Source organism: Muscardinus avellanarius (genome assembly GCF_963383645.1).
Source record: "Muscardinus avellanarius genome assembly, chromosome: 15".
Lineage (NCBI taxonomy): Eukaryota > Metazoa > Chordata > Mammalia > Rodentia > Gliridae > Muscardinus > Muscardinus avellanarius.
The window spans coordinates 39,204,517-39,229,541 of record NC_137801.1 but is presented as its reverse complement, the minus strand read 5'-3'; the positions used below and the strand labels follow the sequence as shown (position 1 = coordinate 39,229,541).

At 40.0% G+C, this 25,025-nt stretch overlaps 1 protein-coding gene across 1 annotated transcript in view; it reads left to right on the top strand.

Annotated features, from left to right (window-relative positions):
- SRBD1 (S1 RNA binding domain 1) overlaps window positions 1-25,025 on the top strand; it is a gene marked incomplete at both ends in the record, with an annotated part of 233,384 nt that overhangs the window by 180,753 nt on the left and 27,606 nt on the right. The window contains 2 exons of the mRNA XM_080711612.1: window positions 17,084-17,190; window positions 21,545-21,721. Coding sequence (XP_080567738.1) covers window positions 17,084-17,190; window positions 21,545-21,721 — 284 coding nt within the window. The remainder of the gene's footprint in view (window positions 1-17,083; window positions 17,191-21,544; window positions 21,722-25,025) is intronic.

Below are 25,025 nucleotides of genomic sequence, written 5' to 3'. Positions count from 1 at the left end.
TTTCCAGTACCACAAAATAAACAGATTAATTTATTTATTTAGGTATTGAGATTAAATCCAGCAGCCTTCTATCTACGAGCTACACCCTCAGCCCTTTTTTTTTATCTTTATTTTGAAACAGGGTCTCACTTAGTTGCAAAAGGCTTCACTAAATAGCTGAGGCTGCCTGTGAACCTGTGATTCTTTTATCTTAGCCTCCCAAGTACTGGGATTACAAGTATTCACCACCATGCCTGGCTATTGGATTTTCCTGTATAGGAATGTTGAAGAAGTTTGATAACTAACACTTTGTATTTTGTCCCCTCATTTAAGACAGCTGATCAAAATTATGAATTGTTACATGGAAATTCAGCCCAATAACAGACATTGATGTACAGATTACCTGTTATTAAAGATTAAGCACGGGGCCTCCAAGGCCGGGATATGAGCCTGCCAAGGGGTGAGGTCAGTGCCAGGGCCAGCAAGGCTGCGATGGGATCCTGCCATGAGGCAAGGCTGATGTTGGGGCCTCCTAGGTCAAGATCGGAGCCTGCCGAGGGGTGAGGCCAGTGCCGGGGCCAGCAAGGCCGGGATCAGTGCCTGCTGAGGGGTAAGGCCGGTGCCGGGGCCAATGAGGCTGGGATCAGGGCCTGCCGTGAGACAAGGCTGGTGCTGGTGCCTCCGAGGCCAGGATCAGAGCCTGCCATGCTTCGAGGCCGGTGCTAGGGTCAGCAAATCCGGATCGGTGCCTGCCAGTCGGTGAGGCCGTAGCTGCAGCTAGCGAAGCTGGAATAGGAGCTTGCCTTAAGGCAGGGCCGGTGCTGGGGCCTCCGAGGACGGAATTGGAGCCTGCCATGAGGCAAAGCTGGTGCTGGAGCCAGCGAGGCCGGGATCAGAGTCTGCCAGGTAGCCAGACCAGTGCTGGGGCCTTCAAGTGTGGGATCGGAACTTGCAATGCAACATACACAGAGAAATATCACAGAAAATAAAAAATCAAATGCTTTCCCTAATATGCAAAAACTAGGAAGAAATGGGTAATAGGAGGAAATCTAGTTGAAGAAAGGGCCCTATGGAGGAGCAATTAAGGTGACCAATCAGAGGGGATTGGATGGGGGAAGATGGGATCTCTTTAAAACACATGATGTACGTAAACAAATATATCAAAGTTAATCACTAAATCTAGCATGGGATTGAGGGATTGGGAGGAAATGGGATGGGGATTGGATAAAGGCTAATTGGATGATATGTGCTTGGATATCCTTACAGGTCTTGTATTTCAACTAGTTAATGCTACAAATTTGTAGCATTACTCTGCTGAGATCTTCCCAGAGGCTACCCACAGCTCCCTCCCACTTGGTCTTCTTCAGCGTAGTGATTTACTTTATTGAGCTACATCCCCATTGTGCACTGCTACTTTTAGAGAGGGTGAGGTTTACTACATCTTCACATTGGAATGAAGAACTGTGGTTGCCTCTAAAATTTTCATTCAAGCCGGGCGTGGTGGCGCATGCTTATAATCTCCACGCTTGGGAGGCGGAGGTAGGAGGATCATGAAGGTTTGAAGCCAGCCTTGCTGGCTTAAGAGACCCTGTTTCCAAATAAAAAATATTAAAAAAAAATAGGTCTGGGAGTGTAACCCGGAGGTAGAAGAGTTCCATCCCCAGTACAAAAAAAAAAAAAAAAAAAAAAAAAAAATCGATTCAAAGCAGCAGTTATTTATTACAAATCTACTTTAGTTTATGAACTAAAGATGCCAATACCTCAAGAAAAAGTTTTGTTAAAATGTTATGAAATGGGGGAACATAAAGAAAGTGCCTGGGTTGCCTTTTCTTTTCATTTCTGCTCAAGATCAGTAAAAAGTTTTCAGACTCAAATGGAATCAGTTGGTAATTTAAATAAGACCCAACTGTTAAACAAATTGTGAGTGCTAAACTGAGATTTACTCTGAGAGACTATTTTAGTTGACGGTTTGAAGAATTAATAAATTGAAGACTTATTTGAGGCCTATTCTTAATTGTGTAACTGATTCCTCAAGGACAATGTTTAGTTACTATATCCTAGAATTTTTTCTTTTGTAAAGAGGAGTTATATCATTCTTCTAAATTCTAGAAGTCTTCAGTTTTTCAACTTAATTCTACAACTGAACCCTTGTTCATATTCCAGTATTCTGTAGGTCAAATAGATATGTTTTACCTAATATCCATAGAGATATATCAGGAAATGAGGCATTATGCTAGAGAGAGTCTTAGAATATTATGTCTCAAGCTGACATTTTTATATTTTTCCCAAACCTATTACATGTATCTTAAGGTATGTACCTGTATCAAGGTATTCTGTTTTACTTTATTGTAGTGGTACCTACATGGTTTTTAATAATGTCAGTTATGTGATAGTCTGTCTATGATAAGTAGTATCCCGTGAAGGAATTTTACAAGGCTTTTTCTGGGACCTGGCAAGTGAAGACTGACACTTCTTCCACCCCCATGTACATACCCATAGTTTCAGATCAGATTTTCTACATACTGTTTTACTTTTAGTTTATTAGAAGGAAAATTCTCTCTTGTGGCTAAATCTTTGTACCTAAATTTTACTGAAGTCCAGTTTTATGACTAAGCTTAAATCTCTAAAAATAGAGATTTACAGTGGAAATGGTCAACTCCTTTGTATTATGTTAGGTCAAAATGTGCCACTAAATAGTGTGCATTTGTTCATGCCTATGCTATGAGCCAGGGTTATGTTTTAGCCCAGTGACCACACATAGGTTAGATAGATGTGGTCCAGTTCAAATGTGTTACTCTTCTCCTTGTTTATGGTAAATAGATTGCACAGGGCATTTGCTTGGATAAGTATGTGGGCAAGAACAGCATTTAGGATTTATGGACCTTTACTTAGCCAGTATTGCCACTGTCTTGCCTCTATCATAAGGACCTGTATCCACTAGGGGACATAAGAGTACCTAGTGGAGTATAGGATAAAAGCCTAAATAGGTTAAAATGTAAACGCTGGAGTGTTAAAATAGCATAAAAAGATTCACTATTTTACTGCCATGATTCATAGAGAAGTTTTACATTTTGTTTGTAAATTTTCAACAACAGGAAACATTTTAAGGCAGGATTAGTATCTTCCGTTGGTAATTAGGGAATGAGAACCAAGCAAGCAGCTAACTAGCAAGCCTGCACCACTCAAGTGCATATTCTTTTTGAGTTCCCGTGTGGTCTACTGAAGTTATGCTGAGAATGATTCTGACTTTAAAAAATTGCTGTATATAGAAAATAATTACCTTTAGGAATTGAAGGAAGATATCTATCAGATTCCAATGGACATGAACCAAAGTGTTACTTTTACCCCAGCCATCTAGAGCTATGAAACCTGAAGGACATGTGGTTAGGGTATTGCTGTTTCCTTCTTTTTTTTTTTTTTTTGGTGGTACTGGGGTTCCTGGAAGCCATTCTACCTCCGGGCTACACTCCCAGACGTATTTTATATTTCTTTTATTTGGAAACAGGGTCTCTTAAGCCAGCGAGGCTGGCTCCAAACCAGCGCGATCCTCCTGTCTCCACCTCCCAAGCACGGGGATTACAAGCGTGCACCACCACACCCGGCTGCTGTTTCCTTCTAACCTGATCATCCGACCTAACAGTTTAGAAACTTAGATTCCATGTTTATTTATTTGTTTTTTTCTTTAGATATAATTTATATACAAAAATACTAAGATTTTAAGGAATACAGATAATATAGATTATTTTTACCTATTAATGGAACATTTATTTCACTAACATTTAATGTAATGCTTAATATGGTTGAAGTAAAGTCTATAATTTTGTTTTTTGCATATTTGTCCTAACATTTTTTGTCATCTATTTTTCTATTTCTGACTTATTTTGGGCAAAAAAAAAAATAATATTCATCTTTCTATTTAAGACTACTGGCTTTTCAACTATATTTCTTTGCATTTCTTAGTGGTTGTTCTAGGGATTATAGTATATAATAAGTACTTTATGCATTCTGCAGTGGTTAATATTACCACCTCCCCACTTTCCATTATATATAAAGTACTGTGTTACAATTTTTGCCTTAAAGGTTCGTTTGTATTTTAATTAAAATTGAAGTACATGAGCGTGCGCGCGCGCGCACACACACACACACACACACACACACACACACAATTTTGTATTTATCCATATATTTTCCATCTGGTGTCAATTTTCCTTAGTCCAAAATATTCCCCTTAACACTTTTTTTAGTGCAAGTCTGCTGGCAGTGCATTCTCATTTATCTAAAAAAAATGCCTTTATTTTCCCTTCATCTTTGAAAGATACAGAATTTGAGGTTGACTGGATTTTTTTTCAGCACTTTGAAGATATTTCATTGTCTCCTGGTTTCCATTGTTTCCGATAAGAATTTAGCCATTACTTATATTGTTAGTCTTCCATATACAATGTGTCCTCTTTCTATTTTTATGACTTTATCTTTCTAGCAGTATGACTATAATATTCCTAGATATGTTTTTTTCTTCTTTTTATCCTTTTTAGTTCACTTATCTTCTTGAAACTTTGGGGCTCTTTGCTCCTTCCTGTTCTATAGACAGCCACATCTTCTTGTGCAGTGCCAGCTGCAACTTTGAGACACCATGGTGATCAATTGGAGTAAATAGATTTGATGCTTGGTCACCAGGGCTGCTTTCAACTTGGCATAGTGGATAGTGTTGCCATCAGTGACTCCTTATTAATCTCAACTACATAGTCTACATCTTCCAATATGATTCCACCCATGGTAAGTTCAGTGACACCTCAAGGCTGAGAACGGAGTTCTTATAAATAGAAATTTCATATCCATCTCTATCTCCCAGGAGCGAGATCCTGCCAATATCAAATGGGTCAATGCTTGTGCTAAATATGCTGGGGAGTCCACTGACATATTGACTATCATAGAGAAGGCCAGGGATCATTGGAAAGACAGCACCAAAAGGTTCAACATCTCTGCCCCTTCTGCTAACATTCCCATTTTCATGATGGGTGTGAACCATGAGAAATATGACAACTCTCTCAAGATCATCAGTGATACCTCCTGCTCGACCATTTGCTTAGCCTGTGTCCACCAACTCTGCCAAGGCTGTGGGCAATGTCATCCCTGAGCTGATCGGTAGGCTCACTGGCATGGTCATGAATCTAACCTATCACCTGGAGAAAGTTGCCACATATGACATCAAGAAGGTGGTGATGCAGGCGCCAGAGGGCCCCCACAAGGTACATCCTGGGCTACACTGAGGACCAGGCCATCTGTCGCAACTTTAACAGTGACACCCATTCTTCCTCCTTTGATCCTGGGCCTAGCATTGACCTCAAGGACCACTTTGTCAAGTTCATTTCCTGGTATGATAGTCAATTTGGCTATAGCAGAAGGGTGGTAAACTTCCTGGTAAGAGTCCCTGGAGCACCAGCCTCAGCAAAAACACAAGAGAAAGAAAAAGATGCTCTCAGATGCTGGCAAACCCTACCTCATCTCAGTCCCCTACACAGTGAGGATCTCCTCTCTTCCCAGTTTGTATCCCAGACCCCTGAAGAAGGGAAGGAGCTTAGGGATCCCTACTGTTATATACTATCAATAAAATCCACTGTACCCAGAAAAACTAAAACAAAACACTTTAGGAAAGTTTTCATTGTTACTTCTTCAATTATCTATTCTATTCTCTCTTTTTGTGAGTTTCATCATACATTTTTATACATTTTTATCTTGTTATGCAGATCACTAAGGCTCTATTTCCCTTCACACACACACACACACACACACACACACTCTACCTTTTTTTTTTTTTTTTTTTGGTGATACTGGGGTTCCTGGAAATTCTTCTACCTCCGGGCTACACTCCTAGACACCTATTTTTTATATTTTTATTTGGAAACAGGGCCTCCTGTCTCAGTGGGGATTGAACCCAGGGATATTCTACCTCCAAGCTGCACTCCCAACTCTATTTTTTATTCTTATTTTTGAAACAAGAGCTTCACTAAGTTGCAGAGGGTCTCACTAAGTAGCTGAGGCTGGCTGCAAACCTGAGATCCTCCTGTCTCTGCCTCCTAAGTACTGGGATTACAAGCCTGCACCACCACTATCCTATTCTTTTTTTTTTATTCTTTATTTTTTTATTTTTTTTAATTTATTTTTATTGGTGCATTGTAATCATATATCACATTGTAATACAAGACTTGAGAGGATATACAAGCACACATCATCCAATTAGCCCTCATCCAGTCCTCATCCCATTCCCTCCCCCTCCCTCGATCCCATGCTTGTTTAGTGATTAACTTTGATACATATGTTTATGTACCTCCTGCTTTTTAAAGAGGCTCCATCCTCCCTTATTCCATATCCTCTGATTGGTCACCTTAATTGCTTCACTATAGGGCCCTTTCTATAGCTCGACCACTTCCTGTTGCCCCTTTCCTCCTAGTTATTGCTGATTAGGGGAGGCATCTGGTTTTAATTTTCTGCGATATTTCTCTGTGCATGCCGCATTGCAAATAACGATCCCACTTTTGACGGCCCCAGTTGTGGCCTGGCTACCCGGTGGACTGATCCAGACCTCGCTGGCTCAAGCAGCGGCCTTGCCTCATGGGAGGCCCTGGTTCTGGCCTCGCTGGCCCTGACACTGGCCTAACCCTTCAGCTGGCTCCGATCCCAGCCTCGGAGGCCCCAGCACCGGCCTTCCTCACAGCAGGCTCCGATGTTAGCCGATGGCCCTGGCATCGGCCTAAACGCTCGGCAGGCTCTGATCCAGGCCTTGGAGGCCTCAATAGTGGCCTTGCTTCATGGAAGGCTCCGATGCCGGCCGCTGGCCCGGCACTGGCCTAACCCCTCGGCAGGCTCCGATCCCAGCCTCCCATACCCCAGCACTGGCCTTGCCTCGCGGCAGGCTCCGATCCTGGCCTTGCTGACCCCAGCACCGGCCTAACCCCTCGGCAGGCTCCATCTCGGCCTCGGAGGCCTCAATAGCAGCCTTGCCTCATGGAAGGCTCTGATGCCGGCCCTTGGCCCCAGCACCGGCCTAACCCCTTGGCAGGCTCCGATCCCGGCCTTGGAGGCCTCAATAGCGGCCTTGCCTCACGGAAGGCTCCAATGCCAGCCGCTGGCCCCGGCGCCGGCCTAACCCCTCAGCGGACTCTGATCCCGGCCTCGGAGGCCCCAGCACTGGCCTTGCCTCACAGCAGGCTCCGATCCTGGCCATGCTGGCCCCAGCACCGGCCTGACCCCTCGGCAGACTCTGATCCCGGCCTCGGAGGCCCCAGCACCAGCCTTGCCTCAGCAGGCTCCGATCCTGGCCTCACTGGCCCCAGCACTGGCCTAACCCCTTGGCAGACTCCAATCCCAGCCTGAGAGGCCTCAATAGCGGCCTTGCCTCACGGAAGGCTCTGATGCCGGCTAGTGGCCCCAGCACCAGCCTAACCCCTCAGCAGGCTCTGATCCCGGCCTCGGAGGCCCCAGCACCGGCCTAACCCCTCAGCAGGCTTCGATCCTGGCCTCGGAGGCCTCAATAACGGCCTTGCCTCATGGAAGGCTCCGATGCCAGCCAGTGGCCCCGGCACCGGCCTAACCCCTCAGCAGCCTCTGATCCCGGCCTTGGGGGCCCCCAGCACTGGCCTTGCCTTGCAGCAGGCTCCGATCCCGGCCTCGTTGGCCCGAGCACCGGCTTAACCCCTTGGCAGGCTTCGATCCCGGCCTCAGAAGCCTCAATAACGGCCTTGCCTCATGGAAGGCTCCGATGCGGGCCCTTGGCCCCAGCACCGGCCTAATCCCTCGGCAGGCTCTGATCCCGGCCTAGGGTACCCAGCACTGGCCTTGCCTCACGGCAGACTCCGATCCCAGCCACGCTGGCTCTGGCACCGGCCTGACCCCTCAGTAGACTCCGATCCCAGCCTCGGAGGCCCCAGCATCGGCCTTGCCTCACGGCAGGCTCCAATCCCGGGCTCGGAGACCCCAGCACCAGCCTTGCCTCACGGCAGGCTCCGATACCAGCCTCGGAGGCCCCAGCACCGGCCTAACCCCTCGGCAGGCTCTGATCCCTGCCTCGGAAGCCCCAGCACCGGCCTTGCCTCATGGCAGGCTCCGATCCCAGCCTCGCTGGCCCCAGCACTGGCCTAACTCCTCGGCAGGCTCCGATCCCAGCCTCAGAGGCCTCAATAGCGGCCTTGCCTCATGGAAGGCTCCGATGCCGGCCAGTGGCCCCGGCACCAGCCTAACCCCTCGGCAGGCTCCGATCCCAGCCTCAGAAGCCTCATTAACGGCCTTGCCTCACGGAAGGCTCCGATGCTGGCCGTTGGCCCCGGCACCGGCCTAACCCCTTGGCAGGCTCCAATCCCGGCCTCAGAGGCCTCAATAGCGGCCTTGTCTCACGGAAGGCTCCGATGCTGGCCATTGGCCCTGGTACTTGCCTAACCTTTCTGCAGGCTCCGATCCCGGCCTCGGAGGCCCCAGCACCGGCCTTGCCTCACGACAGGCTCCGATCCCAGCTTTGCTGTGTTCGTCGCCGGCCTCACCCCTCGGCAGGCTCTAATCCAAACACCCTCTTTGCCCAACTATTTGTCCCACATTCTCGAGGGTGCGTGGTGGTAGCATTCTGCCTCTGGGGTCATTACTTCAAAGGTTCCAGGTGTAATGCATCAGATCTCTGCCTCCCCTGAGTACTGGCCACTGCCATTACCACTGCCTCTACCATTTCAAATCTTTCCCAAGTTCTTTATCCACTCTGAATGTTGTCCAGTCTTCCTAAGCATACGTGATGGTAGCATTCAACCTTTGGTGTAATGTCTCCAAAAAAATATAAGGTTGATAGGCTCCGATTTCTGCTTTTCCTGAATACAAGTCTCCACCGCCAACGCGGAGACCGCTTTCAGCACCGCCTTTCTCCTTGGTCTCCACTAAAGTCTCTCCTTACAGGTGATGTCCAAGATTCTTAACAATGTAGAGAAGAAGCAGTCCTCCTTAGCGGGGAATTTTTCCAATAATTCCAGTTCATTTGGATAAGTTTTGTCTGCATCTCCAGTATCCTGGCATCCACCACCTCCTAGAACCCTCTCCGATATTTTCCTTCTTTCTTTTTCTTTTCCATTTTTACAGGGTCCTTCTAGGTGGAAAGGGGTTCGCCTAGGGGTGCCCCGCCAGTGCCTGCCCACCCGCCCAGGGTTGGGGCCAGGACTACAGGGCCCTTTCGAGTAGGGAGGGGATCACCTAAGCTATCCTATTCTTGTAATTAGATAATGTATGCTGATTTCTCTTCATGTTCATTGATTTGTTTCTTCCACTCCAATCAACTATTAAACTCATCCATTAATTTTTTATTTCAGTACTGTTTTGCAGTTCTTTGTTATTTATTATAGCTTACATTTTTTCTACTCTTTTCCATCTGTTTGTTCATTTATAATCATTTTTTGTAAGAGCTATTTTAAATTCTTGTCTGCAGTTTTCAATAGCTGATCATCATTCTAGGTTGCTTTCTTTTGTGTGATTGATCCATATCCTTATCCTGTTATAAGTCACATTGGCTTGCATCTTTGTATATCCAGCTGTTTTTTATTGTATGGTAGACACTGCAGATGCTGCATTGCTGAGAATGCAAATTTTGTTGTCTTTTAAAAATTATTGAAGTTTGTTCTGACACTTAGGTAAAGGTAATTTACCTTAGATTAGGTTGAATCTGATAGGTGTTTTTAGAACAGTTTTAAGTTCACAACCAAACTGAGCAGGAAGTACAGAGAACTCCCCTCTACTTCTTTCCCCCTCCATGTAGGCATAACTTCCCACTCAGTAGCGACATCCTGTACCACAGTGGTACACTTATTACAATCTTGGAACCTATAGTGATATATTATGATCACCAAAGGCCATATTTTTAGAGTTTACTCTTATGTTTCACATTATATAGGTTTGAACAAATATATAATGTGTCTACTATTATAGTATCATACAGAATATTTTCTCCACCCTAAAAAATATTGTCTACTGTGCCACTTCATCCCACCCCCCCCCCTTTCAGCTACTAGTAACCATTTCTTTTTTCACTGACTTCATAGTTTTGCCTTTTTAAGAATATGGTAGAGTTGGTATTATACAGTGTGTAACATTTTTAGATTTTCTTTTATTTGTTGATAAGCATTGAAGATTTGTTAATATGTTTTCATGGGTTGGTTACTTATTTATTTTTGTTTCTGATTAATATTGTCTAGATGTACCACAGTGTATCCATTCATCCACTAAAGGCCATCTTGGTTTAAGTTTCGGAAATTTTATTTTATTTATTTATTTATTTATTTATTTATTTTTTTTTTTTTTTTTTTTTTTTTTTGGTGGTACTGGGGTACCTGGAAACCCTTCTACCTCCGGGCTACACTCCCAGACCTATTTTTACATTTTTTTTAAATTTGGAAACAGGGTCTCCTAAGCCAGCGCGCGGCTGGCTTCGAACCTGCGTGATCCTCCTGTCTCTGCCTCCCAAGCGCGGGGATTACAAGCATGCGCCACCATGCCTGGCAAGTTTTGGAAATTTTAAATAAAATTTTTAGTTCATTTAAACTAAAATTTTTAGTTCATTTAAAAATTTTAGTTCAAATTTTAAATACATTTTTAGTTCATTTCAGTTCACTGTTTTCAGAAACATAATCACTGAGTTTTAGATATCCAGCATTCTAATAGATATGCAATAGTATCTCAGTGTTTTAATTTGGAGTTCTTTATTGACACATGATGGAAACCATCTTTTCATAAGCTTGTATGCCATCTGTATATCTCCTTTGTTGAGATGTTTGTTCTAGTCGTTTGCCTCTTCCTTCTTTCTTTCTTTCTCCCTTTCTTTCTTTTTCTTTCGTGCTGGGATTGAACCCAGAAGCATTCTATCTCTGAGCTACACTCTCAGCTCTATTTTATTTTTATTTTAAAATAAGATCTTGCCAGGTTGATAAGAGTCTCACTACTTGCTGAGGCTGTCCTCAAACCTGTGATTTTGCTGTTTCAACCTCCCAATTACTGGGATTATAGGCATGTGCCACCATGCCCAGCTTGCCCATTTTTTTAAATTAATTAATTAATTTATTTATTTTTACGGGTCTGGAGATGGAACCCAGGGGCATTCGACCTCCGAGCTACACCCCCTGCCCTATTTTTTATTGTTTATTTTGAAACCGGGTCTCACTGAGTTGCAGAGGGCCTCACTAAGTAGCTGAGGCTGTCCGCGAACCGCGATCCTCTGGTCTCAGCCTCCTGAATGCTGGGATTACAAGCGTGCGCCACCACGCCCGGCAGCTTGCCCATTTTTTAACCAAGTTTTTTTTGTTGTTGTTGTTATTTGTTATTGCTGAGTTTTAAGAGCTCTTTATATATCTAGGATAACAGTTCTTTATTAAACATGTCTTTTGCACGTATTTTCTCCCAGTGTGTGAAGTATCCTCTCATTCTCTTAACAGTGTCTACTGCAGAGCAGGAGGTTCTAATTTTAATGAAATCAATCTTACCTTTGGTGTTATATTTAAGAAGTTAACACTATACCCAAGATTATTTATTTTCTCCAGTGTTATCTTCTAGGGATATTTTAGCTTCACAATTTATATTTAGGTTTGTTATCCATTTCAAAATGTTTTTAATCAAGTTGAAGATCTTTCCCTCTATATATTGCTGAGTTTTTACCATGAATGGTGTTAGATTTTATCAAATTTTTCTGCATCTATTGTTCTGCGTCTATTGATAGAGTTATGTGAATTTTCTTCTTTAGCCTATTGATGTGATGGAATCCACTAATCAATTTTTGAAGGTCAAACCAGACTTGCATACAGAATAAATTGCAGTTGGTCATGGTATATAATTTTTCTTTTCTACATTGTTAGATTTGATTTGCTAATATTTTGTTGAGGATTTTTGCATTTCTGTTCATAAGAGATACTGGTTTGTCATTTTCTTGAAATATTTTAAATCTGGTTTTGTTTCAAATTAAAGTTGACTTAGTAATGTGAGATAGTATTTCTTCTACTTCTGTATTCTGGAACAAAATTTAGAAAATGGAAATAATTTCTTCTTTAAATGTTTGGTAAACTCCTGGGTATTTTTCCAAAGGGGTTGAAATCAGAGAACTACAGTAACATATGCATACCCATGTTCATAGCAGCACAATTCATAGTAGCCAAAATATGGAACCAAGCTAGGTTTCCATCAACAGAGATGAATGGATTGCAAAATTTGGGAAATAACAATGGAATTCTACTCAGCAACAAAGAAGAACAAAGTCTTGTCATTTGCAAGAAGATGGAAAGATCTGGAGAACATTATGTTACGTGAGATCAGCCAAGCACAGAAAGAAAGAAAGGGACATATGTTTTCTCTAATATGCCCAAACTAGGGAGTTATAGGGATACCAGAGGGACTCCAGGTAATGGAGGGGAAACCTCAGCAAAGCTAGAATGGAAGGAGAGAAGAGGAAGAAGGAGCTACATTCGAATATGTGTCTAAATGTGAATGTAGCATGGTCAACCTGGACACTCATTGTTGGGAGGTGGGGAAAGAGAAAGGGACGGACATCAAGCACTTTGTGAATGTGTGAATATATGCATGCCATTTTCAATATGATCTACATAAAAATAAAATAAACGTTTGGTAGAATTTACCAGTGAGCCCAATTTGGCAAAGGATTATTTCTCAAAAGTTTGTTAACAGAGTGTAGGGTAGCCCTTACTTTAAGACTAGAATAGCCCCTTGTACTCTTTTCAAGATGGTCTCCCCATTATAGCTGGTAGGATATATGTCTCCAAGTTCTGTGTAATCTCGGGAATCTCTGTGTAGCCCACAATTTCCAGGCAGCTGGTCTCTGGATCTTTCAAGTCTTGTTCTGGTGCTTTGGCTATGTACAGCTTTACTAAATACTTAAGGTGTCTGAAGTATTTAGTTCTGAGGTTCTGCTCTTAAATCTGAGTTCTCTCTGGTATGCTCTTAAAATTCCAATTGTCTCAGCCCCTAATCTATAGTTTATGCTTCCCCTAATCAAAAGGACTACTATGGTCTGCTTATGCCAAAATCTAGAAAGTGTCCTCAGGCAGAAAGCTGACAGACTTGTGTGCTTCATCCTGTGTAGTTTCTTTGTTTTGGTATCATAGCCCTACATTGCCTGTTTGGTATCTAAAAGCAATATGTAGGCCAAGACTCCTCAAAGTGTGGCTGCACAAGATTTGAGAGCTAAATGGAGATTCCAGGAGACACAGCACCTGGAAATAAGAGTTCTGGTGAAGCCGGGCGTGGTGGCACACGATTGTAATCCCAGCATTTGGGAGGCTGAGACTCGGAGGATCGTGGTTCGCGGACAGCCTCAGCCACCTAGTGAGGCTCTCTGCAACTTACTGAGACCCGGTTTCAAAATAAAGAATAAAAAATAGGGCAGGGGGTGTAGCTCAGAGGTCAAATGCCCCTGGGTTCCATCCCCAAACCTGAAAAAAGAAAGTAAAAGAGGTCTGGGGGTGTATCATTAGGGTCGACCCCCAGCACCATAAAAAAAAACAAAAGGAGAAGGAGGAGATTTTGTTTATGAAGAGATCTTTTTCAAGTCACTTTCAGGATTATTTGTCCTGTTGCATGCAATTATCCATGACCAGTACAGCTAGAACACATGTTTTAAATGGCCAAAGAATTTGAGTGGTGTTGAACATTGCCCTCATCTTTAAAGGGAGCGCATAAGATCTCTATACTGGACTTCAAGAGTTGGAGGAGGAGCTGCTCTTGAGCACACATTTTTCTGTTTTCTCAAATGTTTCCCATTCTCCTTTCAGTTTATTCATGGGTCATTCACATACTCCCCTGGATGATTCTTTTAAACTGTCACCTGCCAATCAAAGAAAAGTAGATGTGAAATGAAAGAAAAACCTTGCTTTATTTAAAATTAAGTAGACTTTTCTTACAAAGGTTTTCACTTTTTTTTTCTCATTAGTTTCTAGCTGTGTTTTGTTTTGGCAATAGTAAGGGACAGGAAAGGATATGAATGATGGTGCTAAATAAAATAAAAACTCCAGAATATTGTACCAGAAAACCACTGGGGAATAAACTCAACTTTTAATATGAAATATATAAATTTTTGTTATTGTAGAAGTTGTAGTCCAGACAGTGTTGGCATCTGGAAGGACTTTAAAAAAAACATAATTGTGAGATAATTTTTTAAGTTTTTAGAACAAAATAAAACACAATTTATGAGCAATTCTTCAGAAGTTTGTGGTAGGGTCATAATAAAAATGTGGATTCTGACCAAAAATGTTAACTAGCACAAATGACCACCTATATTCCTTTTTTAAAAGTTCATAAATTTTATGTATGTAAAAATATAATTTCCAAAACAGTATTTTCTCAAATTTGAAAGAGATTGTTTATACAATTGTATAACTTGCCAAAAAATTCATAGTTGGGTAACTTTTTTCAAAAAATTGAGCATCCCGTTTTTCCTGGCATCAAGCCTTTGGGGATTATTAACACACTTGGCTCTGGGGGCCTCTTGCCTCTTGTGATTGCCTGCCGGGCAATGTGTCACATCTCAGCTTTCAGCAGATCTAAATGAAACTTCTTGAAGACATGGAATCTATATGATTTTTTCTATATTTTTCAGCACCTAGCACAACTAGCACAGTGTCTGGTACATAATCGTTACTTAGAAAATGTTTTTAAAATGGTGAAATGAATGCCTCTGCTTTAATGTCATAGACATTATTAGGGGCACAGTGTGGAACTTGTTCAGTATTCCCTTCCCCAAATATGTAAAATTTTTGCTTTTAGAAATTAATGTTAACTTTTTAGTATTTTCGTGAACTAAATGTTGGGGAAGAATGTAGGCAAAATCCATGATTATAGTCAGTAGCAGTATATATGGAAATCTCTCTTAACCTAAGTAGCTGCTAAAGGAATTAAATTCAACTCAATATGTTATCTTGGATCTTTTTCCTTGTAGAGTATATTGGTGGAATAGATGGTCTACTATATGTTTTTTAATAGCCTCATAAGAGTTTACTGTGCAGTTAGTCTATAATATATTTGGATGAGCCCCCCAGGGTAGATTTTTGGATCACACACACACACACACACACACACACACACACACACACACTATTTGTATATGTGTCATGCTATTTTCTTAGAAAAATTCTCATATGTGAAGGTACTGTGTATAATTATGTGCACATTTTATAGATTGTTGTGAGGATTCAGTTAGATGATATTACAAAGCCCTACAGTAATGCCTGACAGTAACAGCTCAAGGTTTTGTTGATAGCATATTTATAGTTATTTTCATTACCTCTGTCCTCCAACTAGACTCTGAGCCCCTAGATACAGTGACTGTTTCACTTAGAAAAGCATTCAAAGCTGAGCATGGTGGCACATGTTTGTAATCCCAGCATTTGGGAGGCTGAGACCAGAGGATCACAGTTCACAGGCAGCTGAAGCTACTGAGTAAGGTCCTCTGCAACTCAGTGAGAGATCCTGTTTCAAAAAAAGGATAAAAAATAGGATTGGGGGTATAACTTAGAGGTAGAATGCCCCTGCAGCACTGCAACAAAAAAGGAGGAGAAGAAGGAGGGGGGTGGAGGAGGAAGAAGAAGGAAAAAAAAAAAAAGAAGGAGGAGGAGGAAGAAGAGGAGGAGGAGGAGGGAAATGACAACAAGCTTAGTAGAAGTACAGAACTGGTTAATTCAGGAACTCCAGAGTATTATGAATAACCAATCTTTCATGGCTTAGTGAATTGGCTTTTTCTCAAGCTAGTCCCATCACATGATACAGTGCTCTCTGTGGTTCCAGGAGTCACACTTGGATCAAAGGAAGAAAAGGACAGCTTCTTATAAGGGTCTCTGTTAAGGAACATGAAGTCTTTCTCTGAAGCCCTAACAGATTTATCCTCACATTTCATTTGTAATAATTTAATAAATGGGATGAGACCACCATGATTGAGTTTAGATTATTGTATTGTATTCCCTTTGATCATGATATGTACTATAAAATTATATTTTACATTTTGACCAGAGTAACAATAACATATATATCTGAGTATAAGTGTGTTACTCCTTATAATTGAATAGAACTCAAAATAAAATTTTTGAACATTATATTTCCTTTACTACCTATAAGATTGAATTCTACTTTATTTATATCAAAATGTTTTTAATACCCAGATAAAAATTAGAAAACATTTACTTTAATGTGTAGCTATAGACTATTTATATTCATTTATTCTAATCCAGAATACATGAGGACAATGTTATGAGCATATGTGTTGCATTTTTGAGCTGGTTTTTGTTTTTGTTTTTTTGTGGTGCTGGAGATTGATCCTCCTGTCTCAGCCTCCCAAATGTTAGGATTACAAGCATGTGCTACCATGCCTGGCAAGTAATGGGATTTTAAGTTTGCACTACACCTGTCTGTGATAAGCTTTTAAGCATTACAGTTGCTCAACATCCTTACCAATGTAATATATGAACCAATAGTGCTTCAGATAAGCAATACTATCTTCAGTTTGATAAAATATAATAGCTTGACTTACTGGCCAACTTATTGAGTATTTATGTACTGCTTCCTGTTGTAACTTCATGCTTTCCTAAGGAGTAGAGTACATCTGCAAGTATGATAACACTGTAAGGAGGTGCATGAATGACAGAGACAAGTATTTCTCAAAGCATGGGCTTGAAGCCACACTATTTCCTGGGAACTTGTTAGAATGTAAATTCTTAAACCCAACTGCAGACCTGCTGAATCAAAAATCTGAATATGGGGTCCATCAAGCCTGTGTTTAATAATCTCTTCAGGTGATTTTGATGCAAGCTCGAGTTTGAGAATTGCAACTCTATGCAGAACTTCAGACAAAGGAAAAGTACTTGAATTGTTATATTCAATTCAGGTATATGAGTAGCTTAGAGTAGAGAGTATAAGAACACACAGATACCTTAAGTTCAGCTCAATTGTATCTGCTAATAGTGTATTTAAGAGGAATGAAGTTTACTATGGTGTCTGTGGTATGCCAACTGCCAGTAGTCTAGGCAGAATAATAGAATACCTTAAAAACTGTATCTCCGTCACTTTGATTAATACTTGATCTTTGTCTTTTCAGCATGATGTATCCCAGACTTTGCTCAAGGCAACACTGGACAGTGTTGTAGAAGAATGTGTCAGCTTTGTGGGAGTAGATATTAACATCTGTTCAGAAGTTTTGTTAAGGTGAGACAAGAAGTCTGTGGCTCAAGAACACAGAATCTTGAATGTAACTGGCTACATAGTTCAAACTCTGGCAGAGTAAGGGGACATGTGTAAAGGTGTCAAGTGTACAAAATACGTGGACTTACACATCGTTCTTGATAATTGGTTGGAGAGGAAGACATCATTTAAGGAAAGAATTTTAACAATTATCATTTTTAATCTTGCAAATCTAAACTGAAGTGGAAATGGTAACCATTAAGTGCATTAGTATTGCTAATAGAATTTAAATAAGATTAACATGGAAAAAGCCATTTCTCACCATATGAGAGTACTTTTTTTGGGTGGTACTGGGTTCCTGGAAACCCTTCTACCTCCGGGCTACACTCTCAGACCTATTTTTATTATATTTTTATTTGGAAACAGGGTCTCTTAAGCCAGCAAGGCTAGCTTCAAACCTCCACGATCCTCCTGTCTCCGCCTCCCAAGCTCAGGGATTACAAGCGTGTGTCACCACGCCCGGCTGAGAGTACATATTTTTTACTACTTCAGTGTCTTGTATGCATCTGTTAAAGCTGGCAGTAACTAAAAGATAAATTTAGAAAGTTCAAGGTAGGGTTATCATATTTTTATCCTGATCCCACAATTCACCTATTAAAATATCCATCATAAAATTGTACTTTATATACTCTGTCTTTTCCCCCCAGGGTTTTAGGAGAGCTTCTTTTGTTGTTGTTGTTTATAATCCTGTATTTAATATACAATTCTGCTCATGCATTGTGAAATTCCCTGATCCAAACCTTTTCACTGAAATCAGTATAGCAGAAAATATTCTTTATATCTTAAGATATTGTTTTTTCTATCAGAGAGCAACAGACATTTCACAGTTCCCAATATGAAAATCCATAATAAAGATTATCTGAAATAATAATCTTTTAATTAACACTAAGCAACTACCTGATGATATAGTTTTCATGTTTTTATTCTAACCTTGACATTTATGGATAAATATCTTTCTCTAGTTCAACTCTTTATTTTTTTTTGAAAATTTAAAGAAGTTTATTAAAAAGATAGAAATACAGAAGATAGTTACAGCCCATGCAATTCTTGAATGGCATCTGGGGGTGGTTCGAGTGAATGCCCTACCACCAAAGATACATGAGGACATGTGGACCAGACCTTTTATACCCATGACCACCATCTTGTTTACATAATTCTGATGTAAAAGGTTCCTCCCTTTACCCCGTAAGGTACCTCCCCTCGCCAAGGTGTCTTTCACAAAGGTCACCCCCCTCCTCCCACCCTAGCTAGATTATTATGTAGATCTGTCTTTAGAAAGAGAAAGTCCTAGCTCCCCTCTATGGACTTGCTAATTACTTTTAGCTAAGTCAATCTAAGTTTCAATAGCTGTTTGCTTCCTGACAGAAACCAAGATGAAGTCTTCCTTTCCCCAGGTCTGCCATTTTGACACAATTATTTTTGAAATATATCTATTAATAACCAGCTTTCTCAAATCTTCCCAAGCCATTCCCAATACTGGTACATTCCCCCCTCTGTTTAGTAATTTCCTGACACCTGTCAGGCCAAAGGTAGATACATAAAATACATTTTGACTTTTACAATTTTATAAACATGAGCTCAATTTCCATTAGTTTTCCCCTCACTTCTATCACATGAATGTACCCCTTAGCAAAGGAATAAGGACGTCGAGTCTGTCATAAACTGCTTCTAGCTGAACAGGGATGAAGTTGGGGGCCTCAGCTTTAGGGTAATATTCATGCAGGGTGGTGGTTAGGGAGTCAGATGGGTATGTCTTTATGGCCGTCCAAAAGGCTTTGATAGATGTTTCTCTTTGGGTCTGCTTATATCACCATCTGATGTCTGAAAGCTTCGAACCTATGAGACAACACTCACAATACAAGTTAACCATGAAAACCTAAACATAGCACTTTAATGAGAAATTAAAACCTGTTTTGCTGACTTAGGCTGAAACATACAAAAGTGGGATGTATTTAGTTCATTTTGTGCCACGTGAATCCAGAAATTAGTACTGTGAAGACCTGAAATAGGCTTTGGAATAATGATTTTAGATGATTTGATGAGTACCAGGTCACCTGGACAAAACAAAGTTCCTCCTTCTGCTCCGGCACTGTTTGAAGTTTACTTAAAACTTGCTGGTATGCTGACAATAGGGTAACATTGTTATCTAGGACTATGTCCCAGTCAGAAGAGACCTAAAAGTTTCCCCTGGCATATGAGTAAAACCAAGCTGCCAATCTTCACCTGGACATGTGTCTCTAGATTGCTTGCCTGGTGGACTTAACAAGCTATTTTTGAAATTAATTTCTAAGGCAAATTTCAAATCCCTGTATGATATGACTCAGTCTCCTGTAACTTTTGTTTTTTCCAGTAAACAATCTTGAGGCCAGTTTTAAAGAATTATTTAAGTAATCCTCTAGCCTCTCCTATCCATAGTACACCCCTGCTGCTGAACTCTAGCACTTTTCTTTTGGGAATATGCAAGCGGTAGGCTTATTAGAAACCTACATCCTTTTAATAATCCATCTTCATCACATATGCAAACAAACATTCCACAAACTCTCTGCAACTTAACACAAACACTCTGCAACTTGCTTTAACCCTCTGATTTTTCTATCCTGGTCCTTTGTTTCCCATTCAGGACAATAAACCTTACAGTATTCTTTCTTAGTCCTTTCGTTACAAAAACTTTATACCGACACACTCTTTATATCTGTCTGTTGTTGTTACATACACGCAAACCAAAAAACCATACCATTTAATAATGTTGTTTAGATAACAGCAATTTTATAAAACCATTTAAAAGACTTCAGTGTTACTTTAAACCCTATGAAGTTTAGAGCATTCTAAGGCATTGCATTTTGCATTTCCCCAATTTAATAGTTGAAGGCATTAGGTAAATATCACCAACACCTTAAAACCTTAGTTTTGCAAATGGAATAAAATTAAAAAGACAATGCATATCACATTTGGTCATATAACTTAATAAATGTATAATAGATTACCACAGAAATCTACAACATCATATAAGCATCACTAGTGTCTTAAAACATTAATTTTGTCAAGGAAAATAACTTTATTTAATCACATTTTAGAAGTCTAATTGGACGGCTTTTCTGAAGTTACCATTTTAGCTAAGATTGGTGGAAATAAAAAAAAAAAAAAACTTTGAGCAATAACTTTAGTGCAGCCAGCAAAAGGAAATAAACTTTTGGTTTCCTGACATTATGTCCTGAAATCTCTGGTATGTTTAAGAATGGGAGGATAGAAGGTCACCCTGGACGCAACAGGCTGAATCTTGAGTAAAGAGATGGTTTAGGGCTGGCCTGATAATGCCCCCCACCCTGGCTAAGCTTTTGGACGTTGGGCCTGGAAAAAAGAGCAACGCCTTAGATCTGGCCTTGGAGATCTCACTGTGATTGCCTAAAGCTCTTTAGTCTTAACTCACTTGGTGGGACTTGGGAGGAATCACTGGGAACCTACGTCTGGGGACCCCAGTGCCCGCTGGAACTGGGAGCACTAGCCATTTAATGGTCCCCCTTGCCCTGTGAGCCGGGCCTCAGAAGGCCCTTTTTGGCCTCGTGGTTGAGGGCATTTACACCAGAGATGACCCTGCTCTCCACCCCTAAAACAGAGCCTAGGCTTCTGTGTTTGGCTAGAGTTCTTTCATGGCTTTTGCCCGTTTGTCTTTCCCTTTTCAAGACCCTATTAAACTGAATTGGCAGCCTGCAGTAGTAGACTTGTCTTAAGGATGGCCTCCCCTTCTACTGGATAAAAAAAATTGACTAAGACTGCCAGCACCTATTGTTTGAGTTGGTGATTATAGCTTTAACTCAGCCCATAAAAGCTGCTTATGGGTAAATCCAACTTTAACCTCCCTTCTCCAGGTGGTATAAGGAGGCCCATAGGCAGTAGTTCAACTCTTTAGATTATGAGAACAGGCAGAAGTTTTAAAAAGGTAGGTAGTATAGCACAATCATAGCTAGTGTAACTTTTTCTAACTCTTTCTAGACTAAACACAAGTATACAGACGTATCTCTTGATTCAGAAATATAGGGAATGTGAATAGTATAGAAATACTGTAAGGAATGGTTCCTTTTTTGTATTAGTGTTAATCAGTTTACAAGCACAGCAACTGGTTTTGTCATTATTTTTGCATTCTGTTGTCTTTCTTTCCTCTTTGTCCTTTTGATTTAACTGCCTTTTGGATTGACTTGGTTTAGGTATATGACAGTATATAATTGCAGTTGATTTCATGATCCAGATGTTATATATCATTGTCTTTTTAGATGAGATCTTTCTTTGTCTTAGTTTACTCATTTTATTATTTTCTTTTTAGGCATATTGCAGGACTCAATGCAAGTAGAGCCAAAAATATTATTGAATGGCGAGAGAAAAACGGGCCCTTTATTAATCGAGAACAGCTGAAAAAAGTGAAAGGGCTGGGTCCAAAGTCCTTCCAACAGTGTGCTGGATTCATCAGAATCAACCAAGATTATATTCGAACATTTTGCAGGTGAATACAGAAGTGTTTTTCTGATAATATTTTCTACTTCCTCACCTGTTATTTTTACCCAGCCTACTGATTGGCATGAATTCTAGGTGTTCATTATTCATGCCTTCATTCAATATGTGTTGAGTGTCTGTTCTTTGCTAGGCACTGATAATATAGCTGTAAGTCAGCAAATTCCTTGTTTTTATGAAGGTATATTTTAATGTTTCAGAAAGACAATAAACTAATAAAATAAGTAATTTCGGATGGTAAATAAGTGCTATAAAAATTAAAACAGGGAGATATGACACTGACTTAGAAACAGTCTAACTGCTTTAGCAGTCATTTATTAAAAAGTTATTTGAACAAGGTTTACATGAAATGAAGAGGCTCGCCACACAGAAATCAGGGTAAGGCAAACAGTACATGTGCAGAATCCTAAGGCAGAACAAACCCTGGTGTATTCAGAAAGCAGGGTGAAGGCCAGCATGATTGGAGCGTAGTAAATGGGAAGGAATGACATGAAATGAGGTGACAAGTATGACTTACCAGTAACTACTTTATACTGATAGTTCTTTCCTTAACATTATCTATCATGTAGTTTAAAAGATCAATTCTTACTTTCTAGTCCTGGTAGTACAAAAGCACATTGGATAAACTTACTAACTTTTCCAATCATGAAAGAGTAACTTTGGATTTATTTCTCAGTGGATTCATGGTTGGCATATAGAAAAGCTACTGGTTTTTTAAGGTTTATTTTGTATCCTGCTACTTTGCTGAATTTGTTAATCAGCTCTAGTAGTCTTTTGATTGAGGTTTTTGGGTTGTCTAAATATAGAATCATGTCATCTGCAAGTTGACATAATTTTTGTGTCATCTGCAAGTTGAGATCATTTTAATTCTTCTCCTCCTGTCTGAATTTCCTTGATACCCTTCTCTTATTGCTTTGACAAGAGTCTTTTGAGGAGTGATGATTGAGGGCATCATTGTCTTGTTCTTGATTTTAAAGGAATTCTTGCAGCTTTTCCCTATTCAATATGATGTTGGTTTATTGTATATTGCCTTAAAGATGTTGAGGTACATTTCTTATATTCTGATTTTCTGTAGTGTTTTTAACATGAAAGGGTGTTGGATTTTGTCAAATGCCTTTTCAGCATTTATTGTGATGATCACGAGTGTTTTATGATTAGTTCTATTCATGTGGTAAATAACATGTGTTGATTTGCATGTTTAACCAGCCTTGCATTCCTGGGATAAATCCTGCTTGATCTTAGTATACAATTTTCTTAATGTGTTTTTGAATGTTCATGGCTAGTATTTTGTTTAGAATTTTTGTATCTATGTTCATCAATGTTATTGGTCTGTAATTTTCTTTTCTTGAAGAATCCTTATATGGTTTTGGTATTAAGGTGATACTGGCCACAGAAAAGGAGTTTGGAAGAATTCCTTTTGATTTCATTGAATAACTTATAAAGTATTGGATTTAATTCTTCTGAAAAGGTTTTGTAGAGTTCAGCTGGAAATCTGACTGGACCTGGGCTTTTCTTTGACAGAAGGCATTTTATTGTTATTTTTAACTCTTTGCTATTGGTTGGTTGAAGTTTTCTATGTCTTATTGGTTCAATTTAGATAGGTTCATGTGTCTAGAAATCTGTCATTTTTTTCCCATGTTTTTCAGTTTATTGGAAAATAAATTTTCAAAACAGTTTCTGAGGATCCTTTGGATTTCCCTACTGTCTGTGGTAATGTCTCCTTTTTTATATCCGATTAAATGATATGAATTGATTCTTTCTTTTAGCTAGGTTGGGTTTATTGTATATATAGCCTTAATGATATTGAGGTAAATTCTTTTCCAGTTTTCTGCAGTATTTTTTGTTTGTTTGTTTGTTTGTTTTTGCTGCATTGAATTCATACATCTTAATGGGATAAAAAGCTTGTGTAGATATACATGCACACATCACCCCGTTAAAACCTACCCCTTCCCCAGCCCATCACCCCCTTCTCTCCCTCCCATGCTTGGCTTAGTGGTTGACATCCATATGTATTTTTATATACATCATGTGCTTTTAGAGAGTTTCCTTCTTCCCCCCTCCCATCCCCTCAGTTAGGTTGCCTTGTTTACTCCTTTTAGGATCTCCTTTTTCACCTGGAGGTCCTCCTATGACCCATTTCACCTTAGCTTTCACATATTAGTGAAAGCATCTGTTTTCTTACTTTTTGCGACTGACTAACCTAGGTATAGTATCATGTCATCTGCAAATAGTGAAAGTTTGAATTCTTTTCCTATTTGTACTCCTTTGATTTCCTTTTCTTGTCTTATTGCTCTGGCTAGAGTCTCAAGTACTATATTGAAAAGAAGTGGTGATAATGGACATCCTTGTTCCTGTTTTTAGGGGGAATTCTTGAAGTTTTTCCCTATTTATTATGATGTTGGCTGTGAGCTTATTGTAGATTGCCTTTATGATGTTGAGGTATGTTCCTTCTATTCTGATTCTCTGCAGTGTTTTTATCATAAGTGGATGTTGATCTTTATCAAATGCTTTTTTCAGCATCTAATGAAATGATCATGTGATTTTTGTCTTTGGATCTGTTTGTATGATGTATCACTTGGATTAATTTTTGTATGTTGAACCAGCCTTGCATCCCTGGGATGAACCCTACCTAGGTGTATGAGTTTCTTGATGTGGTTTTGAATGCATATTGCTAGTATTTTGTTTAGCAGTTTTGCGTCTCAAGTTCATCAAAGATAAAGGCCTATAGTTTTCCTTCCTTGAACTGTCTTTATTTGGTTTTGGTTTTGGTATTAATGTGATATTGGCTTCATAGAATGTATTTGGGGGAGTCCCATTTCTCTCTATTTTGTGAAATTGATTGAGGAGTATTGGGATCAGGTCTTCTATAAAGGTTTTATAAAATTCACTTGGGAAGCCATTTGATCCTGGGCTTTTCTTTGATGATAATATCTTTACTGCTGTTTCAATCTCTTTGATTGCTATTAGTTGGTTCAAGTTTTCTATGTCTTCTTGACTTGGAGAAGGTTCCATGAGCTGCTGAGAAAAATGTGAACTCTGCTGTAGATGGGTGGAAAATTCTTTATGTGTCTAACAGGTCAATTTGACTAATAGTGTTCTTTAGGTCCAAGGTATCTTTACTGACCTTTTGTCTTAAAGATCGATCTAATAGTGTAAGAGGTATATTGATGTCTCCCAGTATTATTGTATTGGGATTTATATATGACTTAATATCACAAAGAGTTTGTTTTATGAAAATAGCTGCACCTAAGTTTGGAGCATAAATGTTGATGATCATTATTTCCTCATGCTGGATT